Here is a 23,418-nt window from a genome sequence, read left to right on the forward strand (position 1 = left end):
TCTTTCTTTAATTTGGCTCAGATCGGTTCAGATTTGGATATAGCTGACATATAGACCGATCTCTCAATTTAAGGGCCCATAAAAGGCGCATTTATTGTCCGATTTGTGTTGAAATTTGGGACTGTGAGTTGTGTTTGGCCCTTCGACATCCTTTTTCAATTTGGCCCAGATCGGTCCAGATTTGAATATAGCTGCCACATAGACCGATCTCTCGATTTAAGGTTTTGGGGCCATAAAAGGCGCATTTATTGTCCGATGTAGCCGATCTTTTGGACAGTGTGTTGTGTTAGTCCCTTCGACGTTCTTCTTAAACTTGGCCCAGATCAGTCCAGATTTGAATATAGCTGCCATATAGACCCATATCTCGATGAAAAGCCTTGGCCCAATAAAAGGCGCTTTTATAATCCGATTTCACTGAAATTTGACACAGTGACTTATGTTAGGCTTTTCGACATCCGTGTCGTATATGGTTCAGATCGGTTTCTCTTTAGATATAGCTACTAAAAAGACCAATATTTTGTTATACACAATTGAACAAAGACTTTTACTTATTAGTATTTGGTCCAAATCGGAACATATTTCGATATAGCTGCTATGGGGCATAAGGTATGCATTTTTCACCGGATTTTGACGAAAGGTGGTTTACATATATACCCCAGGTGTTGGGTATCCAAAATTCGACCCGGCCAAACTTAACGCCTTTTTACTTGTTCTTAATTTAATTAACATTGAAATAATATTATTATATGCATAAAGTGATGGCGATAAAAATATTTCACATTTAATTAATAAATAAATGACAGCAATTGCCATTGGATTGTTTGAAAATGATCGAAGTGGTTGATATGAACTGATGGGTAATACAAAGTTGTTCCAATTAACCTAAGACCTGGACTTTGTGGAAATACTTTTATCCTTTGCCAAACGTTGAGCTTTTGTTTACCCAACTGTAAACAGTAAGTAAACTTTATTAAAATAAAATAAATAAATAATAAAAAAATTAAAAAATCAAATACAGGGTTTTTTAGGGACGCTACAAAAGTAGACTGACTGTAAAATTTGCCATCTTTAACTTAAAAACTTTTAAGTTATGCTGAGTATGCACCTGTAGCGAAATTTTCGGTTGCAGTCAAGACATTTATGTCGCCTCCAAAAAAAAATTGTGTAGAATACAAGTTGCGACTAACATTGATTTACTATTTTGTCCGAATTTTAACTGGCTAAAAAAGCACATTTGTGCCGTAATTTTTCTTTTTTATTTACAAATAGCTTTATTTTTAATTGCATGGAGCTATTAAAACCTATTGTACATTTTCATTCATGGTTGCAAGAAAAAAATCACCAATGCCTTTTATGTCAACCTGTTGTGCAAAGAAAATTTCATTTGAGTTGCGTACCTGCAAGCGAAATTTTTGGTAACGGTACCGGTAACGAAAGTTTCGTTTAGGATATGTCAATGCATGGTAACGAAAATTTCGCCAGAGGTGCATATTACGCTTTAGGATAAAGTTTCTTCTGTCAATAATTATGTAAGCGACATGCAATTTTTAAAAACAAATACTTTTCACTTTTACAAATATCGTTAAGTAGCCCATTTTTTTTATAAAATTTTGAATATATCAAAAGTTATTTCAAAAGTTCACATCGTTTACATCCTTTTCACGGGAAGGTATCGATATTAAACTTTGAAGTGTCGGTAAAAGATATTTGAATGTGTTGCAAACGGTTCTACACTCGTAAACCTACCGTAAATGTAGGGAAACGTGTCAGCTGTTTTGTTTTAACGTCTGTCGAACGTAACCGGAAAGTAGAATTCAGTAAAAACAGAATTGTACGTTCCGTTTTCGTGTCAGCTGACAAAATTGGACGTTTGGACAAATTTCAAAACCAAAAAAATTAATTTAGAAAACAGCTTTTCTTCTATTTTATAATTCCTCTTTGGAATTAATGGTTAACTAGCTGAACCGGGCCCGCTCCCCGGCGCTTTCTTTTACTTTATATGGAACAAAATGATCCTTGAATATTTATTTTTGACAAAAAAAAAAAGCTTTTAATGAAATACCATGCTACGAAAATAGTGTGTGTATATCGCTCTAGCAACAGTATAAAAATATAAATGCCTTATCTGAATCCCGTATGATCTATATTGGTGTATGAATTCGCTCGGAGGGTTTGATGTCATTAAAGTTTGGATGTTAGATGTATCCCATTCTTAAAAGAATTCTATATGGATACTGGGAAGGACCCCAGGGTGGTGGTTGGTGGGTTAAGGGGGTGGTTTGGACCCCAGAAACATTGTCCCCAAAATGGGTACGAATTTCGTGCTCTACTCCCAAATACCTTTCATTTGAGCCCCATATTGCCATGGTTGGAAAATTTTTCGTCAATTATGTTCAATTTAGGAGTGTTTTCTGGGGTGAGGAGGTACCCCAAACATTTAGCCCTGAAAAAAATATCAGCATCGTCCTCTTCAATCAAATACCATTTATTTAAACCCCATATTGCCATTGATTTAAGGGGCGTTTACAGGATTAGGCGTACCCAAAACACATGGCCCCAAAATTGGTTATCAAATTCGTTTTCTAATCTCAAATACCTTTCATTTGAGCCACATACTGGCATGGTCGAAAAATTTTTAGGGAAGGGGTGACAACCTAAATACATTGTCCTACAATTGGATATCAAATTCGTATTCTACTCCCAAATACCTTTATTTAAGCCCCATACAGCGATGGCCAGTAAAAAATTGCTCTTTGTGGGCTATTTTGGGAAAGTAGTCCCGAAAGTGAATATCAACTCTTGCTCTGCCTCTCAATACCTTTAATTTAAGCCCCACATTATGTCGGTATGCCCGATATGCCCAAACGCTAAGTCCTGAAAATATATCAGCAACGTGCTCTATTCTCATATATTTGAACCCCATATTGCCATTGGCCTCAAAATTTGATATCAAATTCGTTTTCTAATCGCAAATAACATTCATTTAAATCCCTTATTGCAAAAGCCAGCAAATATGTCCAGTTTGGGGTATCGGCTCTATAAACTATGAATATCGAGCTCCACTGTCTTGAAGTCCCAAATTGTTTTTTCCTTTTCAGATTCATGGTCTACTCCCAAATACCTTTCATTTGAGCCCCATTTCTCCATAGTCGGCAAACATGACCGTTTTGAATGGTGTTTTGGGGGATGGGGCGGCCACTCAGTGAATTGGCTTTGAAAATATATATCAGATGCGTTTTCTACTCTTATTTGAGCCTCATATAGCAGGGGTCAGCAAATACTTCCTATTTGGGTGGTGTTATGGGGATGGGGTGGCCCCATAGACACTTTTCCCGAATATTGATATCAGATTTGTGCTTTACTTCCAATATGAGCTCCATATTGCTATGATCGAAAATTTGTCCTCTTTGGGGAATGTTCTCGGGGATGGGCGGCCCCCAAACACTTGGTCCCACATCTGATATCAGATTCGTATTCTACACTCAAATACCTTTTATTTAAGCCCCGTATTGCCATGGTCAGTAAATAATACTGTTTGGGGGGTGTTTTGGGGAAGGAGTAAACCTCCAGAAACTTGGTCCCACATTTGGATATCAGATTCGTATTTTATTCGCAAATACCTTTCAATTGAGTCCCATATTGCCATGGTCGGTAAATATGTCCGATTTAGGGGTGTTTTGGGGGTTTCGTAAGTTTTGGTAAGTTTTGGGGGTGAGGCGGCTCCCCTAGGTACCCCATCCGAAATTCGGATACCAAATTTTTGTGTTTAGGTTCAAATTCATATTTTGTTTCTGTGCTTTTGTTAAATTCTGTTTTATCTTACTATAATCTTTTTAGTTATCCATTCCCTGATGAAGATTACCGGCGGTAATCGAAATATTGGAAAAATTAAAAAAAACACCGACATCTGTTTTTAATAATTGTACATGACATAACCTCAAGCCGAACTATCCACGAAATTAGCTTTTCTCATCCGGTTAGGCAGAAATTTTGTACAACGGCTTCTCCCACGACCTTCAGTATCATGCCCAGTATGGTCTGAATCGATACAGCTCCCGTATAAACCGATCTCCCGATTTTGCTTCTTGAACCCCTACAAGGAGCAGTTCGTATCCGAGTGGACTGAAATATTACACAATGACTTCTACAATGTTCAGCATTAAATTCATTTATGGTCCGAATCGGCTTTTAACTTGATATAGCTCCAATAGCATACCAGTTTCTTTAAATTTAATTTCCTATTTAATAACGACCGTGACCATCCGTTTCAAATTTTGATCGCTCATTGATTCTTATTTTACTTCATATTATTATATTTTGAAATAGTTTTTTTACAGACGCTCCTATTTGTAAAGCGATTTCGCGTCTTTAACTACTGTCCACTTTTATTTTGTATCAAGGTCAATTTCCTAACTTTCAACGCTATATTGATCTTCATTTTAGATTTTTGTCTTTAATAACAAGACGCAAAGTTAAGGATTTCGTAACCTACCATTTAAAATAAAAAATCCTTAATATGAAGGAAAATATTTTTCATCAAAGGTTATGTTATTTTTCAAAGTTGGAAAATTGATCATCTTTAAGTTAAGTTTGATAATCTCTGGATCGAATCTTTAAAATTAGGACAAAAATTTGTTCACTGTACCCAACCAACTGACTAGCGAAGATTAGCACATTTTATTTTTTTTATATTTTGGGAATTTTGCACTTGGGTTGAGAAGCAACTGTAAGTGACATAATTACCCAGTCATTTAATTCCATATCCATGTTTATTGCTGCTGATATAAAAGAAATATGAAAACTCACATCTGTTGTCTAGTCATTTCGCTCCATTGAGCCATCCATTCGATAAATAATGATGACTATTTAAGCGGCATTTGCTTGCAGCATTTGTCTATTATTTCTCACAACATTCTTAATCTGATCAAAGGTTATCACCTCAATTAAAGCGACGATCCTAGTTTTGTTCTTAATAAGATTTATACGGAGGGGTACCATGCGGGTTCTATGTTATGCTACGAACAAATGCATAAATGAATGAACACAACATAGAAGAACAAAGTCATCTTTTGACATTTGGTAATTCTTATAATAAAAAAAAACAGCAAAGAACTCGCATTTTGTACTGCTTTAAGACAATTCCTTGTCTTTAATTGCTTTGAATTGTTCGAAATGTATATACGATTCTCCAGGGACGTAGCCATGATTTTATGTGTCCAAATTGTCTTGGTGAGCAAATACGTCCTGTTTGGGGGTTGTTATTGTAGTGGGACGTCCCCATAGTCGGCAAACATGACCGGTTTGGGGGGTGTTTTGGGTGATGGGGCGGCCACTTAGTGACTTGGCTTTGAAAATATATATCAGATTCGTGTTCTACTCTAAAAAACCTCTTATTTGAGCCTCATATTGCAATGGTCAGGAAAAATATTTCCTATTTGGATGGTGTTATGGCGGTGGGGTGGTCCCATGGACACTTTTCCCGAATATTGATATTAGATTTGTGCTTTACTTCCAAAGACCTTTCATTTGAGCCCCATATTGCCATGGTCGTAAATTTGTCCTCTTTGGGGGATGTTCTCGGGGATGGACGGGCCCCAAACACTTGGTCCCACATCTGGATATCAGATTCGTATTCTACACTCAAATAACTTTTATTTAAGCCCCATATTGCCAGGATCAGTAAATAAGTCCTGTTTTGGGGGTGTTTCCGGGAAGGGGTGGGCCCCAGAAATTTGGTCCCACATTTTGATATAAGATTCATGGTCTACTTCCAAATACCATTCATTTATTACAAGATTCAAATAAATTTTCAAGCATTAATTGTATACAAAAAAGAAATAACAAAAAGAAAATTTACAATACCTTTTTGATTGGATGAATAATTGCAAGATTTAGAGTTTTAATGGCATTGATTTCATTTTCATTTCATTTTTTAATGGAATACTATAAACCTTACAGTCTAAAGTATTGTACTTCATATTTTTGCATAGTATATTTCTTATATACGTTTTAATTTTTAACGAACATCATATCTTTTCATTTTAGGAACTTATGGCTGAGAAATTCTAAACTATTCTAATTGGCTTCTCCGAAATCGAAATAGGCCCGCTGTGTCTGCCGTTGACTGAAATTGCCAATGGTTACCAATCCTCATGAAAACTTAAATATGGAAGCCGCCATAAGAACGGGTAACAACACAACCCAATTGAGTAGCCAGCGGCGAGCCTATACCATATCTCGAGGTACGCTCATCTTGGCGGCGGCCTTCTTTTTATGCACCCTAGTCACAGTCTCTGTGCTTATCTACAATTTTGCTACCTGCGACAAATTGATACCGGCCGAGGATGAGAACATCGTGTGTACCACTGTGCATCTCAAGCACAAGGCCAATGAGACAAATGCCACCGCCCTGGCAATGCCACATCACGAACGGGATGTACGCCTGCCACGTTCAATAAAACCCCTCAAATACAACATCTCATTGGAGCCCTATCTGTTTGAGGGCAACTTCACCTTCGATGGGGAAGTTCAAATTACCGTTGTCGTTGTGGAGGACTGCTACAACATTACCATGCATGCTGCTGACTTGAATATTTCTAAGAACGATGTTGTTGTACGGCCACTTGGAATGCCCCAATTTGATAAGGCACAACGCACAGGTGCCAGTGCCCCCGGCAATATGGCATCACATGGGCAGGAAAAGGCTGAAGCCCCTATTGGCACGGAGCTGCGTATACGGAAGCAGTATTTGGTGGAGGCTAAACAATTCTTTGTCATTGAATTGTATGACAAACTTGTGGAAAATACGAAATACATGATTAATATCAAATTTACCGGCTTAATACAGGATACGTTACAAGGATTCTACCGCAGTTCATATCAGGTGGGAAATGAGACCAGGTAAGTGAAAATTGGAAAAACCTCCCAGCCATACCCACACCACCATATCTCTCTATCATCATTGACAGATATGTGCTTGATGTGCTTGGTGGTGGCAATTAAACATGTCCATGTTATAGCTAAATATTAACCATACCATTTCTTTTCAATAGATGGTTGGCCTCAACGCAATTTCAAGCCACAGATGCACGTAGAGCATTTCCATGTTTCGATGAACCTGCTCTAAAGGCGAAATTTGCATTGAATATCGCACGGCCCAAGCACCTTTCCACCATATCGAACATGCCCAAGATACGTACAAGAAAACAGTAAGTAATTCCAGAAAAAGGAATATCAGTCGATGAGGTTTATTAAAGTGGTCCATTAGAAAACAAAACAAACTGGAAGGCAAATTTTACATGTCATTAAAAACACAATTGGTTTAGTTCAAGATTTGAAGGTATGTATAAAAGAAAAGCTAACTTAGGAATATAAAAAGATAACAGAAGGCGAAAAAAATTAAACTTAAATGAAAATGACAAATAACACGTTTTGCACTAAATTTATTCGGTCCTGAAATAATTCATACAAACTGATTTTGCACCACGGTGGCCTCCCCCATAGCAGCTATGTATATCTAAATGAAGTCCGATCTCCACCATATTCAAGAAGGCTATGTAAGGAACTTACACAACTCATTGTACCACATTCATCGGTTAAAACATGCACCTAAGTATATGAATATGACAGCTATATTCAAATATAGACCGATCTGAATCATGTTAAACACGAGTGTCGGGGAACCTGACACAGCTCACTGTGTAAAATTTCAGCGAAATCGAGTAATAGACTTGCTTTTATTGTCCCGATAACTCAAATCGGGAGATCGCTATATATGGCAGCCATATCCTACAAAATAGTCCAATCTTGACCATACTCGATAAAAAATGTCAAGGGGCCTTACGCAACTCATTGTGCCTAATTTTAGCAACCGATAAAAGGTTAGGTTGGGTTAGGTTGAAAAGAAGGTGCAGATATTAATCTGCCCCATGCCACTATTGACATACACCTCACTCAGTAATCAGCTTGTTGTGCGCACTAAAAACTAAAAAGTAAGCTCGAAAAAGAAAATTTTAAGTAAGGAATTCCGTGCTAATGACAAAATCCTTAATTGTCTGCCATACCACTCCGCTAAGTTGGTTCATGTCTGGTATCGTGTCTCCAACTAAGTACCGGTGTCTGTCAGCCGCGAAAGCCGGGCAGTGACAAGAGAAATGCTCCGACGTCTGATCATCTTCCCCGCATGCCCTACACATGCTATCACTTGCCGCACCGTAGTCCTATGTGTCCCATTATGATATCAATAGCTATACTGACCTCCTTCTTACTTCCTTTTAGTAATAGCCTCGTCTTCTCACGATCTGCATCCCCCCATAGGATTTAATCTACATAAAATTCTAGGAATCTTCTCCGAAAAAACCATGAATCTCTTATACATAAAATTCAATTTGAGTCTGTTTGTATGTTCGTTTGTTTGTTCCGTATAGACTCAAAAACGGCTGAACCGATCACATTGAAATTTCCACAGATTGCGTAAGTTGGTCTGGAAGGAAACATAGGCTATATAACTTTTGATATCGAGAGGGGGGCGGACCGTCCCCCATACCCCAAAAGTACTTTCCAAAAATAAAAGTGGACCCATCGGGACAATATATGATTCAAATGAAAGGTATTCAAGAGTAGAGTACGAATTTCATAATAAAATGTGGGTCTAAGTACCTGGGAGCCGCTCTAGACCCAAAACCCCTTAAAATAGGTTTATTTGACGAACATGACAATATAGGACTCAAATGAAAGGTATGGGGTAATAGATTACGAATGTGGTCAGGAATAAGGAATAGGCTTTATAATTTATTGATAACATTTATTGATAATAATTTATAGACCCTCCACCTTTACCCCAAAAACACCGCCCAAAATCTAAAGTGGACCGATAAGGACAATATGGGTATCAAATGAAAAGTATGTGGGAATTGATAACGAATCTGGCATACAAATTCATGTCGAAGTATAGGGGGTCACCCCACCCCTACAAAATCGCCCAAAATTGGGAACATTAACCAATTACGGATATATGGGACTCGGTTTGTTTGTTCCGTATAGACTGAAAAACGGCACAACCGATTTTCTCTAAATCTTCGCATATTGTGTAGGTTGGTCTGGAAAAAAAACATAGGCTATATAATTTTTCGGTATCGGAAGGGGTCCCCTTATGCCAAAAACACAACCCAAAATCAAAAGTGGACCGATCGGGACAATATAGGTATTGGAGAGTAGAATACGAATATGGTATTTAAATTTCAGTCAAAGTACCCATAGGGCCGCCCTAACCCCAAACAGACATATTGGACGTTCATTTCAATACGGGGCTCAAATGAAAGATATTCGGAAGTAGATTTCGAATCTGGCATAGAAAATCAGATATAGTATAGGGGGTTACGCCACCCCTCAAAAACGCCATTAGACCAATTATGACTATATGATACTTGGCTGAACAGAATTTCTTTCCAAGTACCCAGCGGGCGTAGATTATGACAATGACATTATAATTTGCGTTCAAGTATAGGTGGCGCTTTTCCTCCTAAAGATACGTCAAATGGGTTATTAGACCCATTATGGCAATATAGAACACTAATAAAAGGTATATGAGATTAAAAACGAATTTGATATGGAATTTCGGTGCTAATTGATTTGTGGTACACCATAAAGCAGCGCCTAAACTGAACTTCATTTCCGTTTGGAATAAAGAACGAATTTGATATCCATATTTGAGTCGAAATGTCTGAGGAGCCATCCCTCCCCTAATGAGAACATTACCACCAGAAACCGAGAAGGGGCAAATTCTCACACATCAATGAGTGCTTTCCGATTCAAGTTTAAACTCAATGAAAAGGGACCTTTTTTATAGCCGAGTCCGGACGGCGTCCCGCAGCAGACACTTCTTTGGGGAAAATTTTCAATGACCATGCCAAAAAATTCGCCAGAATACAAACGCGTTCAGCGTCATAGGCTACAATGGCACGAATTCGACGAGCCGTAGGCTCGAAATGGGGCCTGAATCCGAACATAGTCCACTGGCTCTACAAGGAGCGTGATTAGACCAATACTTATTTACGCCTCAGTAGTTTGATGGACTGCTATGGGGAAAGAGTGCAACATAAGGACCATACAACAGATTCAGAGAATATGTTGTCTTGGCATAGGCGGAGCGATGAGGCCCACGCCCCCTAGGGCACTGGAGACTATTCTAGATATCCGACCCATTGACATACAGATTATCTGTGAGGCAGCCACTGCGGCTTTGAGACTTAAGGCGATGGGAGAATGGATTGAGGATGGGAGCAGCTCATACCTTCGCGGTATAATCGAGGAGACCATAAGAAACCTGGAAGGAAGGGAAGAGGTTTCCGATTGGATAGAGGTTTCCGATTGGAGTCGCGTGCGAGGCACTGCTGCCATCGGCACAGTCTTGGATCCCTAGTATTGTCATCTGGAAGATCATGTTACACGGATGGATGAAAGCTAGAGGACAAAGTGGGTCTGGGGGTTTACATTGAGTACCCAGAGATATTACGGTCCTGCAGGCGGAGATCCGGGCGATCATGGAATGCGTGAAGTGGTGTAGTGCTAACGCAAGGACATCGAATGTGAACATCTATACCGATAGTAAAATTTCTATAAGGGCAATTACAACCAGGACGGTAAGGTCACGAACAGTCTTGCAGTGTAAGAAGGAGATTAACGCCTTCTCTGGGGATGGCAAAATCCGCATCGTTTGGGTGCCGGGCCATAACGGAGTAAGGGAAAATGAAAGGGCAGACGATTTGGCGGTGAAGGCCAGAGGACTGCCGTCAATAAACTTGGTTAACCCCAAGCCTTTCGGGTCGACGCAGTCCGAGTTAAGGGAGTGGGCGACGAATGTGCATGCAACATTGTGGAACAGTGTAACGGTCGGTAGGACGGCGAAAATCCTATGGGGGATACAGGTCGTGAGAAGACGAGGTTATTACTGAAAGGAAGGAAGAAGGAGGTCAGTATAGCTATTGATATCATAACGGGACACATAAGACTACGAGCTCACTTAAGTAAAATCGGTGCGGCAAATGATAGCATGTGTAGGGCATTCGTTGGACGTCTCATCGTTTCTTTTGTTATTTCCTGGCTTTCGCGTCTCACAGATACCGGCACTTAGGTGGAGACACAATACTCGACATAAACCAACTTAAGGGAGTAGTATTGAAAACAATTAAGGATTTTATAAATATCACGGAATTCCAAACTAAAAATTTTCTTTTTCGAGGCTATTTATAGTTTTTAGAGCGCACAACAAGCCTATTACTGGCTTAGGTGTATGTTCATAGTGGCATGGGGCGGATTAATATCTGCACCCTCTTTTCAACCTAACCTAAAAAAAATCAAAATCGACATATAAAGGATGCTTTTTTAGCTATTATCTGTCACTGTCAAACATCTTCGGTTTGGTCTATAATTTAACCATGATAAGACGATTCAACGCTTGCAAATTATTGAATTTTATTATCAAAATGCGTGCTTCGTTAAGTAAGTTCACCGCGCGCTTATCCATTGAGCGACGAAGCACATTTTGGCTCAATGGGTACGAAAATAGGCAGAATTATCGATTTTTAAGTGAAGATCAGTCAGAAGTATTGCAAGAGCTACCAATGCATCCAGAAAAAGTCACAGTTTGGTTTTTCTCGAAATCTTGACAGTAATATTGCCGAATTCACTTTTCACCTATAATGAAAGGATTACAAGTCCAAAATGTCCAGAAGTGGGGAACTTCCCACCTCTTGTTTGGTTACTCTTCGATATAAACTTTCAAAACGCCAAACGTCAGGCGTTTGTTTGAATAATTTTCGATTTGAATGATTTTTTGTCTATAATCAGGAGTGGACAATAAATTCTTTTAAGTGTATACACTGTAAAATTCTTCTTCGATAAGCAAATCTACGAACAATAAATTAAATTTTTTACCATTTAATTTTCTAGCGATACTCTAACCGATTACGAATGGGACTACTTTGAAGAATCCGTACCCATGTCCACGTATTTGGTTGCCTACAGTATATCCGATTTCAGTAAATTATCGAATGGCAGCTATTCAGTGTGGGCCCGCCATGATGCCATACAATCTGCCTCCTATGCTCTAAGTATGGTGCCCAAGGCATTAAAGTTCTTTGAAGACTTCTTCGGTATTCCATTTCCACTGCCAAAAATCGATATGATTGCATTGCCAGATTTCGCTTCAGGAGCTATGGAGAATTGGGGTCTCATTACATATAGGTAAGTAAAGGAATCTTAAAACTTTATTATTAAAATAATTAAAGAAAAATTTATTTTATTCTTCCAGAGAAACCAGCATGCTTTTCGAAAAAGGCGTCTCAGCCTCAACCTATAAACAACGGGTGGCCACAGTGGTAACCCATGAATTGGCCCATCAATGGTTTGGAAATTTAGTCACTCCCACCTGGTGGAGTGACATATGGTTGAATGAGGGCTTTGCCAGTTACATGGAATACGAGTCATTAGATGAAATCGAACCCGATTGGAGGATAATGGATCAGTTTGTGGTGAATACTTTGCAGCACGTTTTCCAGCTGGATGCCATGTCTTCGTCACACAAAATTTCCATAGAAGTTGGAAATCCAGAGGAGATAAGCGAAATATTCGATCGCATAAGCTATGACAAAGGCTCAACACTAATACGAATGATGGGTCATTTTCTAACAACGCCAGTTTTTCGCAAGGGATTGCATAATTATCTCAAGAATTTGTAAGTAATTTTCAAATTAAGTTAATTTTGAGCCGCTGATTCGAATCCTGGCGAGTGTTTAAAAAAATAACCGTTATTTTTCCTCACTAACAATTATTATTCTTCACAAAAGTATTAGAATGAGACAGGTCGTTTAGACTAGGTCATTACAAAAATCCCTTTTTATTGAGTGAAAAATTTACCTTTAATGATATGAATCTCCCCTTTTTAGAGGTGGCCAACTACGACACTATCGATAGTAGCATCAATATCGATAGTAGCGCAATATCGATAGTAGCGTCAATATCGATAGTGGCGTCAATGTCGATAGTAGTGTCAATGTCGATCGTTTTGGAATACTATCGATACTATCGGTAAAATGCAATTTTTTGTTGAAAACATATACACTTTTGTATGGATGTTAAGAAGATCAGATGTAGTGATGTCCATAATCCGTCGAATGCATATGAATTACAGAGATTACTGTCATCCCCAAATTTGCATTCAGTGTAAAAATTTTTGGAGTCTAGAGATTTATTTGCTTCATTCGATTTCTTTTCATTTTTGGAACATATTCCAGCTCGAGACCATTATCAATGCTTTATATTCAAAGAATAACATAGCAAAAAACTTATAAAAGTAAGGCAAATGTGTGCTGTTTTCAAAACACTTTGACTGGCATGGTGGATCGCGATTTCTTATACGCCATGTAACTTCATCAACTTAAACTTACTTTCATTGAATGTGACAGAACATTTTTCCCATTAGCCGATTAGATCTTCTGCATTAATTCTAAAATCTCTGACGCCAAGTCTCGGGGTGTCTCCTACCACTTGATCTTTTCATCGGACTTTTGGTTGTTCCGGTTTACGTGTACCACCGTGATATCTACCTCCATTCTGACAGCATGATCTAGCCAATGAAATCATTGTATTTTGATACGTGTAACTATGCTATAGTCGTCATACGGTTCGTGATTCATGCAAATGCAAATTTGGCCATGAACATTTTATTCAGGAACAGGAGAAAACTTCTCATACATCAATGAGTGCTGAAGTTTAAGCTCAATGATAAAAGGTCTTCTTTTTATAGCCATACCAATTTTTTTAAATGGCATAGTTTCTCACAAATGTCACCAGCATTATGAGGAGAAAACCACCTCTGAAAATGTCTTTATGTTCTCTCCAGGATTTGAATTTAGGGGTTCAGCGTCTTAGGCGGACATGCTAACCTCTGCGCTACGGTGACCTCCGTGGCTCGTGATTCATATTCAAGACACCTATATTCCCCATTAACGAAAGGTGGTCCATATATTTTACGAATAATCTTTCTCTCAAACACTCTTCGCGACCATATAACAACACGGGTAGTATCGATAGTCTTGTATAGAGTAATCTTCGTCTGTCGAGAGGTGGCCATATTTCAAAACTGCTTACTTGATCCATCCTAGTATTATACTGTTTCCTAGTATTATTCTTCGCTTTATTCAAAACTGATGTCATTCGTTTCGATGTCTGATCGGTTGTACAAGACGTGTTGGGAGTTGATACTATCCATTTCATCTTCATCAACACCTTTGGGTGGGCTCTACATGCCCAACGACTATTGAGTACGGTGTAGAGCACGCTTTTCGATAATTTTTTTTAAATGAGTACATAAGTTGACCCCTACCAAACCAGTGCCAAATATGGAACATGTGGTTAAAAATGTTTTATCTAGCCCCAATAAACACTGATTTTTCGATTCGAGAATTCTTGAATGCAAAAAGGGTTTTTACACATTGCTATATTTACCTACAGATCATACCGTTCCGCCGAACAAGATGACTTATGGCGTTTCCTGACATCAGCTGCCCAAGAAGAAGGCCTATTAGATCACAGTGCTACTGTCAAAGATATTATGGACACTTGGACCCTGCAAGTGGGCTTTCCCATTGTCCAGGTGACCAAACATCCTAATACGAATATAATACGTTTGGAACAACAACGTTTTGTTTATAAAAAATTAATTGCGGACAATAAAACACAAGAAGATCCTTTGTGGTGGATTCCCATTACGTATACCACAGCCGAGGAGTTGGATTTCAACAACACCAGACCCATAACTTGGATTCCACGTTCGAAAATATATGAAATTGAAAGCCGTAACCTTTCCACTGCAGATTGGTTTATATTCAATATACAACAAAGTGGCTATTATCGTGTCAATTATGAGGTGCAAAATTGGCAAGCCATTATGGATCATTTGATGGATAAACAGAAGTTCCGTCAAATCTCTCCTTCCAATAGAGCTCAACTGATTGATGATGCCATGAATTTGGCCAGAGGTGGCCATCTCAGTTACGACTTGGCATTGAATCTCACACGTTATCTCGTGCACGAGGATGATACAACTGCCTGGAAGGCTGCCATGAATGCTTTCAATTTCTTGGATGCCATGTTTGGCAGCATGGGAGAATACGATGTTTTCAAGGTAGTATTTAATGGTGACATGATGGGTTATGATTTCAAAAACTTTTATTGGTTTAATTTAGAGCTACCTTTTGAAACTGCTGGACAACCTTTACAACCAATTGGGCTTTGTGGAATCCCGTAATGAGAATAATATGCTGGAGCACTTTATTCGTGGTGAAATTCTCAATATGGCTTGCCATTTGGGCCATCGTGATTGTATAGCGGAGAGTATGAGACACTTCCAAAATTGGATGCAGGTACCTAATCCTGATGCCAATAATCCGTAAGTACAAAAGAAGATTCATCCAAGAAAGTTATTTTAGGGTTGATACAGTGCTGTATCCTTTCAAATCCGGTTGTATGCACCGAATTGAGCCAGGCCATGAGCTGTAATCATAAAATATTTTTTTTTTGTGTAAAAAAATTAAAATGAGGGTAATAACCATAAATTATGGCCCAAAGGTTTATGTCAAAAACAAAATTTGTAAAGGAAAAACTGTTACCGGATTTGGAAATAGCGATCTTATTTTAGATAGAAACATCAACAAAATTAGAGGAAACAGCCAACTTTTTTCATTTCGATGACCAATTTAATCTTTGGAGAACATCGACAAAAAAATTTCAGCGTTCCCAATGCTGCCAGATGTGACGATTTCACGTCATTTTGAACATTTTTTGGGTAAAATTTGGTTTTTGACGCTTGAAAATTTGTACTTTGAAGCCCTTTGCTATTTCACGATTTATTTTAGAAAGATTGCATTACAATTTCGACTTTAGCCAAAATTTCATTTAGATCTTGTCTGTAGGAAAGATTTCAATGACATTTTTCTTGAATTTTTGGCTTTAGAAAAAACATTATTCCAATTTTAAGTTATGAAAAATTTTATTATTTTTTATCTTTAGATACAGTATTTTTTTCTTCAAAATTTTATTTTTATCAAAAAGTTTTCAAAGTCCAGTATTGGCTTCGCTCGCTCCGAAAACGCTAAATAAATTATTGCGAAATCCGACGGACTCTATTCTTTACCAGAACAAAAAAAAAGTCAAACAACAATACACAAACAACAAGATATATTCATTTACAGGTAGTGGTAGTTGCCCAACATCAAATTATTGAGTACACTATCTGTCAAAATCAGTGCAATTCTGATTTTGTGTATGTTACTAGTTCGCGCCCTTTTTTGTTGTTTGTGTTTTTGTTATATGGTTCTTAACTATAATACACACACGCAAACAAAACTCGTTGACAGATAGGGCACTTCGCGAAAAAAATTTTTCTTCTGATGAAATGCCATGGAAGTATTAATAATTTTTTGACTTTTTTCGTTTAGCATATCACCCGATTTACGCAGCATAGTTTATTGTACAGCCATAGCCTATGGAACCGAAGGAGAGTGGGATTTTGCCTATGAACGCTTTAAGAAGTCCTCTGTGTCAACGGAAAAGGAAATTTTACTATCCGCTTTGGGCTGTTCCCGAGAACCATGGATTATTTCAAGATTTTTACAATATTCCATAACCACGGATTATGATATAAGGAAACAAGATGTGTACCGGGTATTCATGGGTGTATCATCCAATGTGGTGGGTCAGAAAATAGCCTTTGACTTTATGCACAGCAACTACAAATATATGAAATCATAGTAAGTGTGATGTGGAAAAAAAAACTTATGAATGATATACATTTTCAATTTAAACCTTTCATTAATAGTTTGAGCAATGCCATGTTAACCTACAACATGGTCTTGGAAGTGGTAACCAAACGTTTCAATACCAAATACCTATTTGCTGATCTGGAAACGTTTGTGAAAAATGAACTCAACGATACTAGTCGTTCGGTGGAACAAATACTCGAGCATGTGCAAGACAATGTCAATTGGATGAACCAAAATTACAAAACCATTGCCGATTGGATGCGAAGGGAACACCATCGACCTTCGTCGTAAGTGCTGCGAGCACACCGTACGAACACAGCCTCAATGTCCACCCACCTTAATTTTAATTATATTTTTTCTTAAATATATATGTATGGTATTGTATTGTATTTTTGTATTTTTAATATTTGTATTTATTAACCCTAGTGTCTTTCCTTTGAGAGTATTTATTATGATTAACTTCACTAATATTTATTACAACTATATGTTTTTTTAACTGCTTGTAATGTAATGTAAGTGTGAAAAATGCCAAAATATCTCATCGCAGATAAATATTTAACTACGCTGAGATAAAAAACATAAATGTAAATTTTAAGCATAATGAAAAATAATCCAAAGAATTATGAACAACTATTTATAAATGTATTAAATTTGTTAGTAACGTACTTAAATGTAAAGAAAATATTTTAAAAATAAAATCAAACTCAATGATTATTACGCATGAAGAAGTTCTTATTTAAGGAATAATAATCAACATTTCCCAAAATTTTAATTTTATTCGAAATAAACCGTATTTGCGAAAAAAAGAAACTAAGTGTGATTAGAGACAAACTCATTATACGAGTTCGTAATGGAAACCGGATTTTTTGATATTGAAATTTTATTCCCTGTGTTTTCTTCAATGTTTCTTTCTCAAATTGGTGCGTTATTTCCAAATCCGGTAACAGTTTTTCTTCAGCAGCTCTTGCTCAGTCGTTGTCTGTCTGTTGACACTACTGGTCGCAATGTGTAGCATTTACAGGTAGTAGCAGTTGCCCAACAACAAAATTTTGAATACACTATCTGTCAAAATCAGTGATTAGTGCAACTCCGATTTTGTATATGTTACTAGTTCGCACCATTTTTCGTTGTTTGTGTGTGTCATGGTTGTTAACCATAATACACACACACACAACAAAAACTCTTTGACAGATAGTGTACTTCGCGAGAAAAAATTGTATTCAGCTGTTAACGGTACACTACCTAGTAATTATGTCATGGTTGCAAAGCGAAAAGTTTGTTCGTTGTGGCATTTGCAACTCAAAATTACGTCTAACAACCTTAAGTGCTATCAGCTTCACTCAGGGAACTGGGTTCATTGTGTCGCCCCCGAAAAAGATTCTAAAAGCACCAAGGAATACAGACAACATTTACGGCAGTACAATGCCAGACATTAGAATGAAGAAAATATGGAGCCAAATATGCATGACAATAATGAAAGTCAGATGGAATGGAGAAGTTCCCTCCTAGCTGCCATTTCAAGCCCTATTGCAGTCAAGAATGGCGAGAGGACTATGTGTCTGGAAATAATTTAGAAAGGAAAAAGGTGTTCATTTAGACATAGCCCGGGTCTACTCCTGCAATTTCAAGGTAGTGCCACAATATATGAACAACCGTATATAACTCCTCCTCATCCCCATGTGTCCAGCGCGACGTGAAAGTCCTGACATTGCAAGAGCCTCAAAAAGGTGTACAAAAACTGTCCTTGTGGTGATTGAGCCCTTTGCTAGTGTTACGCTAATTATCCTGCCCATCAAAATAGTATGAACTCATCCACCAGAGAGTCATGAATTTGACACATGTGATATGTGGTCCCTAGTTACAATCGAAACACATGTCTATGAAGTTGAAACAACCCCAGCCCAATTGGATTTGAGCCAGAACCACCCTGGTTAGCCCTTGGTAGCTATTTTATCGCTACAATAACCTAGTGAAAACTATTTAATCCCGCCATCTTGATGGTTTTATGGGTAAAGCCTCTGGATTTAATGGGAATTTTGAAAATTTTTTAAATTTGTTTTTTGAGACTCAAGTTTAAATAAACTCCTTTCTTCTAGCTCTGATTGGTTGAAGCAAATTTGCCGCAAATTTGTAATAACACGGCGAATCGGATTCTCTTCGTCCTGTATACAAATTTTGATATATCAAGTTCCCAAAAAAGATGCTAGCAATTCGCCGATGCGACCAATTTACAAATACGCCTTGAGTTTGTTTCATTGGTTTCATGGGTTCGTATTTCTTTATTTATTTGGGAAAAATATATATAAAATAGAGAAAACAATAAGTGCAGATAAAGAGACGTGTTTTGGTATGGAAACAAAAACATTTGATTGCTGTCAAATTTCGCTCGCGAAACAATTACAAATTTCAGCGGCTATTCCGAAAGCAGAATGGAATATCAACCCTTATACGGTGCTAAAAAATATAAAAAACATTGTACATATTCAATTGTGACGAATGTATACAAACGTCAAACGATCTGGTCAGCGCAGTTAGCTTACTCTCAGTTGAAGTGAGAGAGTTAAGGGCATCTATGAATATGCTTTTAAATTGGAATGCAGTCGAAGTAGCAGTTTGTGGTTCTCCGAGAGGTAATTCTGTCAACACTATCTCTCTATGGATGCTACTGCAGGTAATGTTTCAATGCTGCACACCCGCTTGTTAATGAGACGGAACACAGTAACGCCGCACTAAAGCATGGTTCTATTAGAAAGCCAACGAATACAAAAAGGAAAGTTATTGTTGCTGACGAAGCTAGTTCTCATCTAATATAGCAGTTGGTGCTTTGCTCTCCCTAATTCATGTGGTGAGTTATCTAATTCTCTGTGCTCTCCCTATCTCTCAACCGGCCATTGATATAGATATTGCTAGCAATCCATCAAACATTTCCACTTGGGTTAGTGCATGACATAACTACCAGGTAGTGTACCGTTTACAGCTGAGTACAATTTTTTCTCGTGAAGTGCACTATCTGTCAACGAATTTTGGTTGTGTGTGTGTTATAGATATGAAACATATCACACACACAAACAATGAAAATCGACGCGAACTAATAACATTCACAAATTCAGAGTTGCAATAATCAATATGTTGTTGTTGGGCGACTGCCACTACCTGTATGAATATATCTTGGATTAGTGTATCTAGTCGAAGAAAAACGCAATCGTTTTCTGGTTGGTGAAAATTACAATAATAATTTGGATTGCACGCAGAGAATGGTTCGTTCAAACCAGGTGTTACTGAAGAGCAAATATTGAGTTACGTTGTTAAACGTGCCGAAGTCAATCAGAGTCAGCTCCTTTGTCGCTTTGCTAATATTGAGGAGTTATCAAGAGTCAGTTTCAAACTTGGCGTAACAACAGGTCTGTATTTATTAATTCAGCAGCGTGGCCCTCATATTTAAAAGTTCGTCCCTTTAAGTTTTTTTGAAAGCATCAACAGTCAAAAGAAAGAACATAAAACCAGTGCGAGCAAAAAACAATTTGCGGATATATTATCAAAACTGGTCAGGAAAGCTAACTAAATCCTCGGATATATTCTTTAAAACTGCCCAATGTGAATATGAAGTGAAATTTTTAAAATTTGTATTTTTGTTTCAATATTACGCTCTAAGCATCCAAATGGAACAAAAAATTAGGGAAATTAAGACATATTAATTAAAAATAAGACATATAAATAATATGGAATTTATTACGTGAAATTTAAATATCATTTTCACGAAGAGTCGGTTTTCACAGGATTGCCCAAGGCGTAGTTATAGGATGACCGCTTCGGCGAATTCCACAACAATGCATCTTTTTTGGAAACTTGATGTGTCTAAAATGTAAACAGGGCGAAGAAAATTTGATTCGCCGTGACATTTAACATTTCGGCAAATTTGATTCGATCAATCAGAGCCAGGATTCACTAATAGAAGGTTAGGTCACATGCAAAAACACAAAGTGGATAGGCCCCATAAACATCATTAAGGATGTCAAATCTGACGATTGAAAATGTCATCATATAGGAGAAAACGTAAACAAAGAATGAATGTAAAAAGAGAACAAGTTGACATCCTCAATGCCAAGTACTGCCAAATATTAAAAAAAAGTATATCGGCTGATCGCTTGGCTTAACCCAGGATTCACTAATAGAAGGTTAGGTCACATGTAAAAACATAAAGTGGATAGGCCCCATAAACATCATTAAGGATGTCAAATCTGACGATTGAAAATGTCATCATATAGGAGAAAACGTAAACAAAGAATGAATGTAAAAAGAGAACAAGTTGACATCCTCAATGCCAAGTACTGTCAAATATTAAAAAAAAAAGTATATCGGCTGATCGCTTGGCTTAACCTTATTCAGTGAATCCTGGGCTTAACCTTATTCAGTGAATCCTGAATCAGAGCAAGCAAAAAAAATAATTTAAAAATGTTCAAAATTCCTTGTAGCTCCAGAGCATTTACCCACGAAACCACTAGGATGACAGGTTTAAATAGTTTTCATTAGATTATTGTAGCGGTAAAATAGCCAATGGGCTTGACGTAAACAACCGAAAAATGGAGTTGGTGCTATTCACCAAGATGAGGTAACTTTGGTGTGTTCAGGGGACCATTACAATGTCAGGACTTTAACGTCGCTCTATACACATTGCGGACTTACGCATTATAGACAGTTGGGCAGCATTGAAGTAGTTTTTCAATCATATTATGTTATAGTTTTGAGCAATAGAAAATGTATACTTTTGTATTCTTGTCAAATATTTTTCAATTCAGTCTGTTTGGAATATCCTAGAATTATTTTATTATTCAAACTCAATTTCATCTTTATTCCACACTTCTAAGAGCTTATGGGCGGTAAAGAGACAAGTGGAATACCGCAGTTTAACGCCTGCAACTATGATGAGTGGCAGTTTCGAGTAATGATGTATTTGGAAGCGCTGAATTTGGGAGAGGTTTTAACGGGCCAACCCCCAAATAATAATGTTAATAGCGACTTTAGGTTGAAGGACCACAAACCTAAAGGGCGAATTGTAGCTTTTGTTGGAAAAGTCCATTGTTAATCAACTATTGGTGAGAAAGCAACTCATTAATTTGAAAATGAATGATGGTGAGTCCCTACATGAATTCCTGTTAAAATTTGAGGCGTTGGTAAGAAAATTGGAAATGTCTAGAGCGATTGTTTTTGAAAGCGACAAATTGACACAATTGTTAATGACACTTCCTGGAAAGTACGATTCTGTTGTAACGGCCGTTTAAAATATTGATGAAGACAATTTGAACTACAATATGGTCAAAAATCGGTTGCTGTTAGAAGATACAAAAATGTCGAACAGAGAAGTTGAAAACGAGGAACGCGCAAAAACAGCTTTCGTTGGGAAAAAAAAGTCTTACAATAAGAAGTTTCAAGGTAGGTGTTTCAAATGTAACAAATTTGGTCAACAAGCGAACGAATTCCGTAGTAACCAACGTAAATTTCCTGAAAAGAACGCTCGCGTAGCAGAAAATAAACAAAATGTTTATAAAATTGTATCAGATGGAAATTCAAAAGAAGTTTGTTTAATGGTCGATACCGATAAAACTAAAAATGATGGGAATTATCTTACGTTTGAGCTGGATTTTGGATCAAGCGATCATCTTGTAAACGAAAAATGGTACTTTAGCAGTCTGAATTACTTGAAGAATCCAATCGGAATAAAAGTTGCGAAAGATAATCAATCAGGACAGTTGCAAGGTAAGAGCAACTGGGGTTTTGATGTAAAATTTATGGATATGTTATACGTGCCAGACTTACGAGATAATTTGCTATTTGTTAAGAAGATTGCTGAGGACAAGAGCTTTTTCTTAACCTTTTGTTGATTGCAAAATTGATTGATAATAAAAACGATTTTGCTTTTGCCAATTAAATCCAAACTCTTTCATTTCCTCTCGAGGAACGAAACAAGATCTTTTAACACTGTAAGTTCAAGTTCTTCTGATATTTCGTCATTGTCCCAATTGGTGAAAATTTCTTCTTCCCATTTTGCCTGAGTGTCTGCATCAAGTTTAGACACCATCATATGCAACAAAATTCCATTCGAAATTTGATCTTTTGAGGCAATTGATAGCAATGCTCTCAAATTGGCGTTTGCAGAGTCGATGAAATCGCGCACTTCATGGACAGTGGAATTGGCCGACTGCTTTATTGAGAATATCTTCTCAATGTGGGATTGAAATATAAAACGTTTGTTGTCGTACCGAAGTCTTAGAATTTGCAATGCTTCTTCGTAGTTTTGCAGGTTCATCTCTAATGCTTGCACCAACCTGGCTGCTTCATCTGTAAGACAAGAGCGTAAGTACTGGAATTTTAGTATTGTTGACAGATCAGCATTATCGTGGACAAGCAAACAAAACATATTATAAAAATCAGACCATGTGGTGTAATCTCCACTGAACCTTGACAGCTGCAATGGAGGCAACGTAGGCCGTGACGGCTGTTGAAAAGACGACATAAGTACACGTGTGCTAGACATCGATGGTTCGCTTATAGTCAATCGAAGATGAGAAGTGCGCTCCAAAATAAGCGATTTTATGTTAAA

At 37.6% G+C, this 23,418-nt stretch overlaps 1 protein-coding gene and 2 long non-coding RNA genes across 9 annotated transcripts in view; 2 read left to right on the top strand and 1 right to left on the bottom strand.

Annotated features, from left to right (window-relative positions):
- LOC106084444 (aminopeptidase N) overlaps positions 1–17,501 on the top strand; it is a 44,539-nt gene extending 27,038 nt beyond the window's left edge. For 5 of the 7 annotated variants that reach the window (XM_013248146.2, XM_059363082.1, XM_059363083.1 and 2 more), the window contains exons 2-9: positions 6,046–6,900; positions 7,053–7,208; positions 11,950–12,243; positions 12,311–12,733; positions 14,512–15,184; positions 15,246–15,448; positions 16,497–16,808; positions 16,877–17,501. In XM_013248146.2, coding sequence (XP_013103600.2) covers positions 6,137–6,900; positions 7,053–7,208; positions 11,950–12,243; positions 12,311–12,733; positions 14,512–15,184; positions 15,246–15,448; positions 16,497–16,808; positions 16,877–17,111 — 3,060 coding nt within the window. In that variant the 5' untranslated portion in view covers positions 6,046–6,136 and the 3' untranslated portion in view covers positions 17,112–17,501. The remainder of the gene's footprint in view (positions 1–6,045; positions 6,901–7,052; positions 7,209–11,949; positions 12,244–12,310; positions 12,734–14,511; positions 15,185–15,245; positions 15,449–16,496; positions 16,809–16,876) is intronic. The other 2 variants (XM_059363085.1, XM_059363084.1) reach the window with 1 other exon arrangement.
- LOC131995114 (uncharacterized) lies at positions 15,211–15,979 on the bottom strand. The gene is made up of 2 exons (XR_009397164.1): positions 15,669–15,979; positions 15,211–15,552 (listed from the first exon to the last, which is right to left on the bottom strand). It is a non-coding gene; the product is annotated as an uncharacterized LOC131995114 (long non-coding RNA).
- A 1,946-nt stretch (positions 17,502–19,447) lies between the features above and the next one.
- On the top strand, positions 19,448–20,487 carry LOC131995258 (uncharacterized). Its single transcript, XR_009397326.1, has 3 exons — positions 19,448–19,665; positions 19,721–20,221; positions 20,280–20,487. It is a non-coding gene; the product is annotated as an uncharacterized LOC131995258 (long non-coding RNA).
- The last annotated feature ends 2,931 nt before the right edge of the window (positions 20,488–23,418 follow it).

The sequence above is a fragment of the Stomoxys calcitrans genome, chromosome 2 (assembly GCF_963082655.1).
Source record: "Stomoxys calcitrans chromosome 2, idStoCalc2.1, whole genome shotgun sequence".
In the NCBI taxonomy this organism is placed as follows: Eukaryota; Metazoa; Arthropoda; class Insecta; order Diptera; family Muscidae; genus Stomoxys; species Stomoxys calcitrans.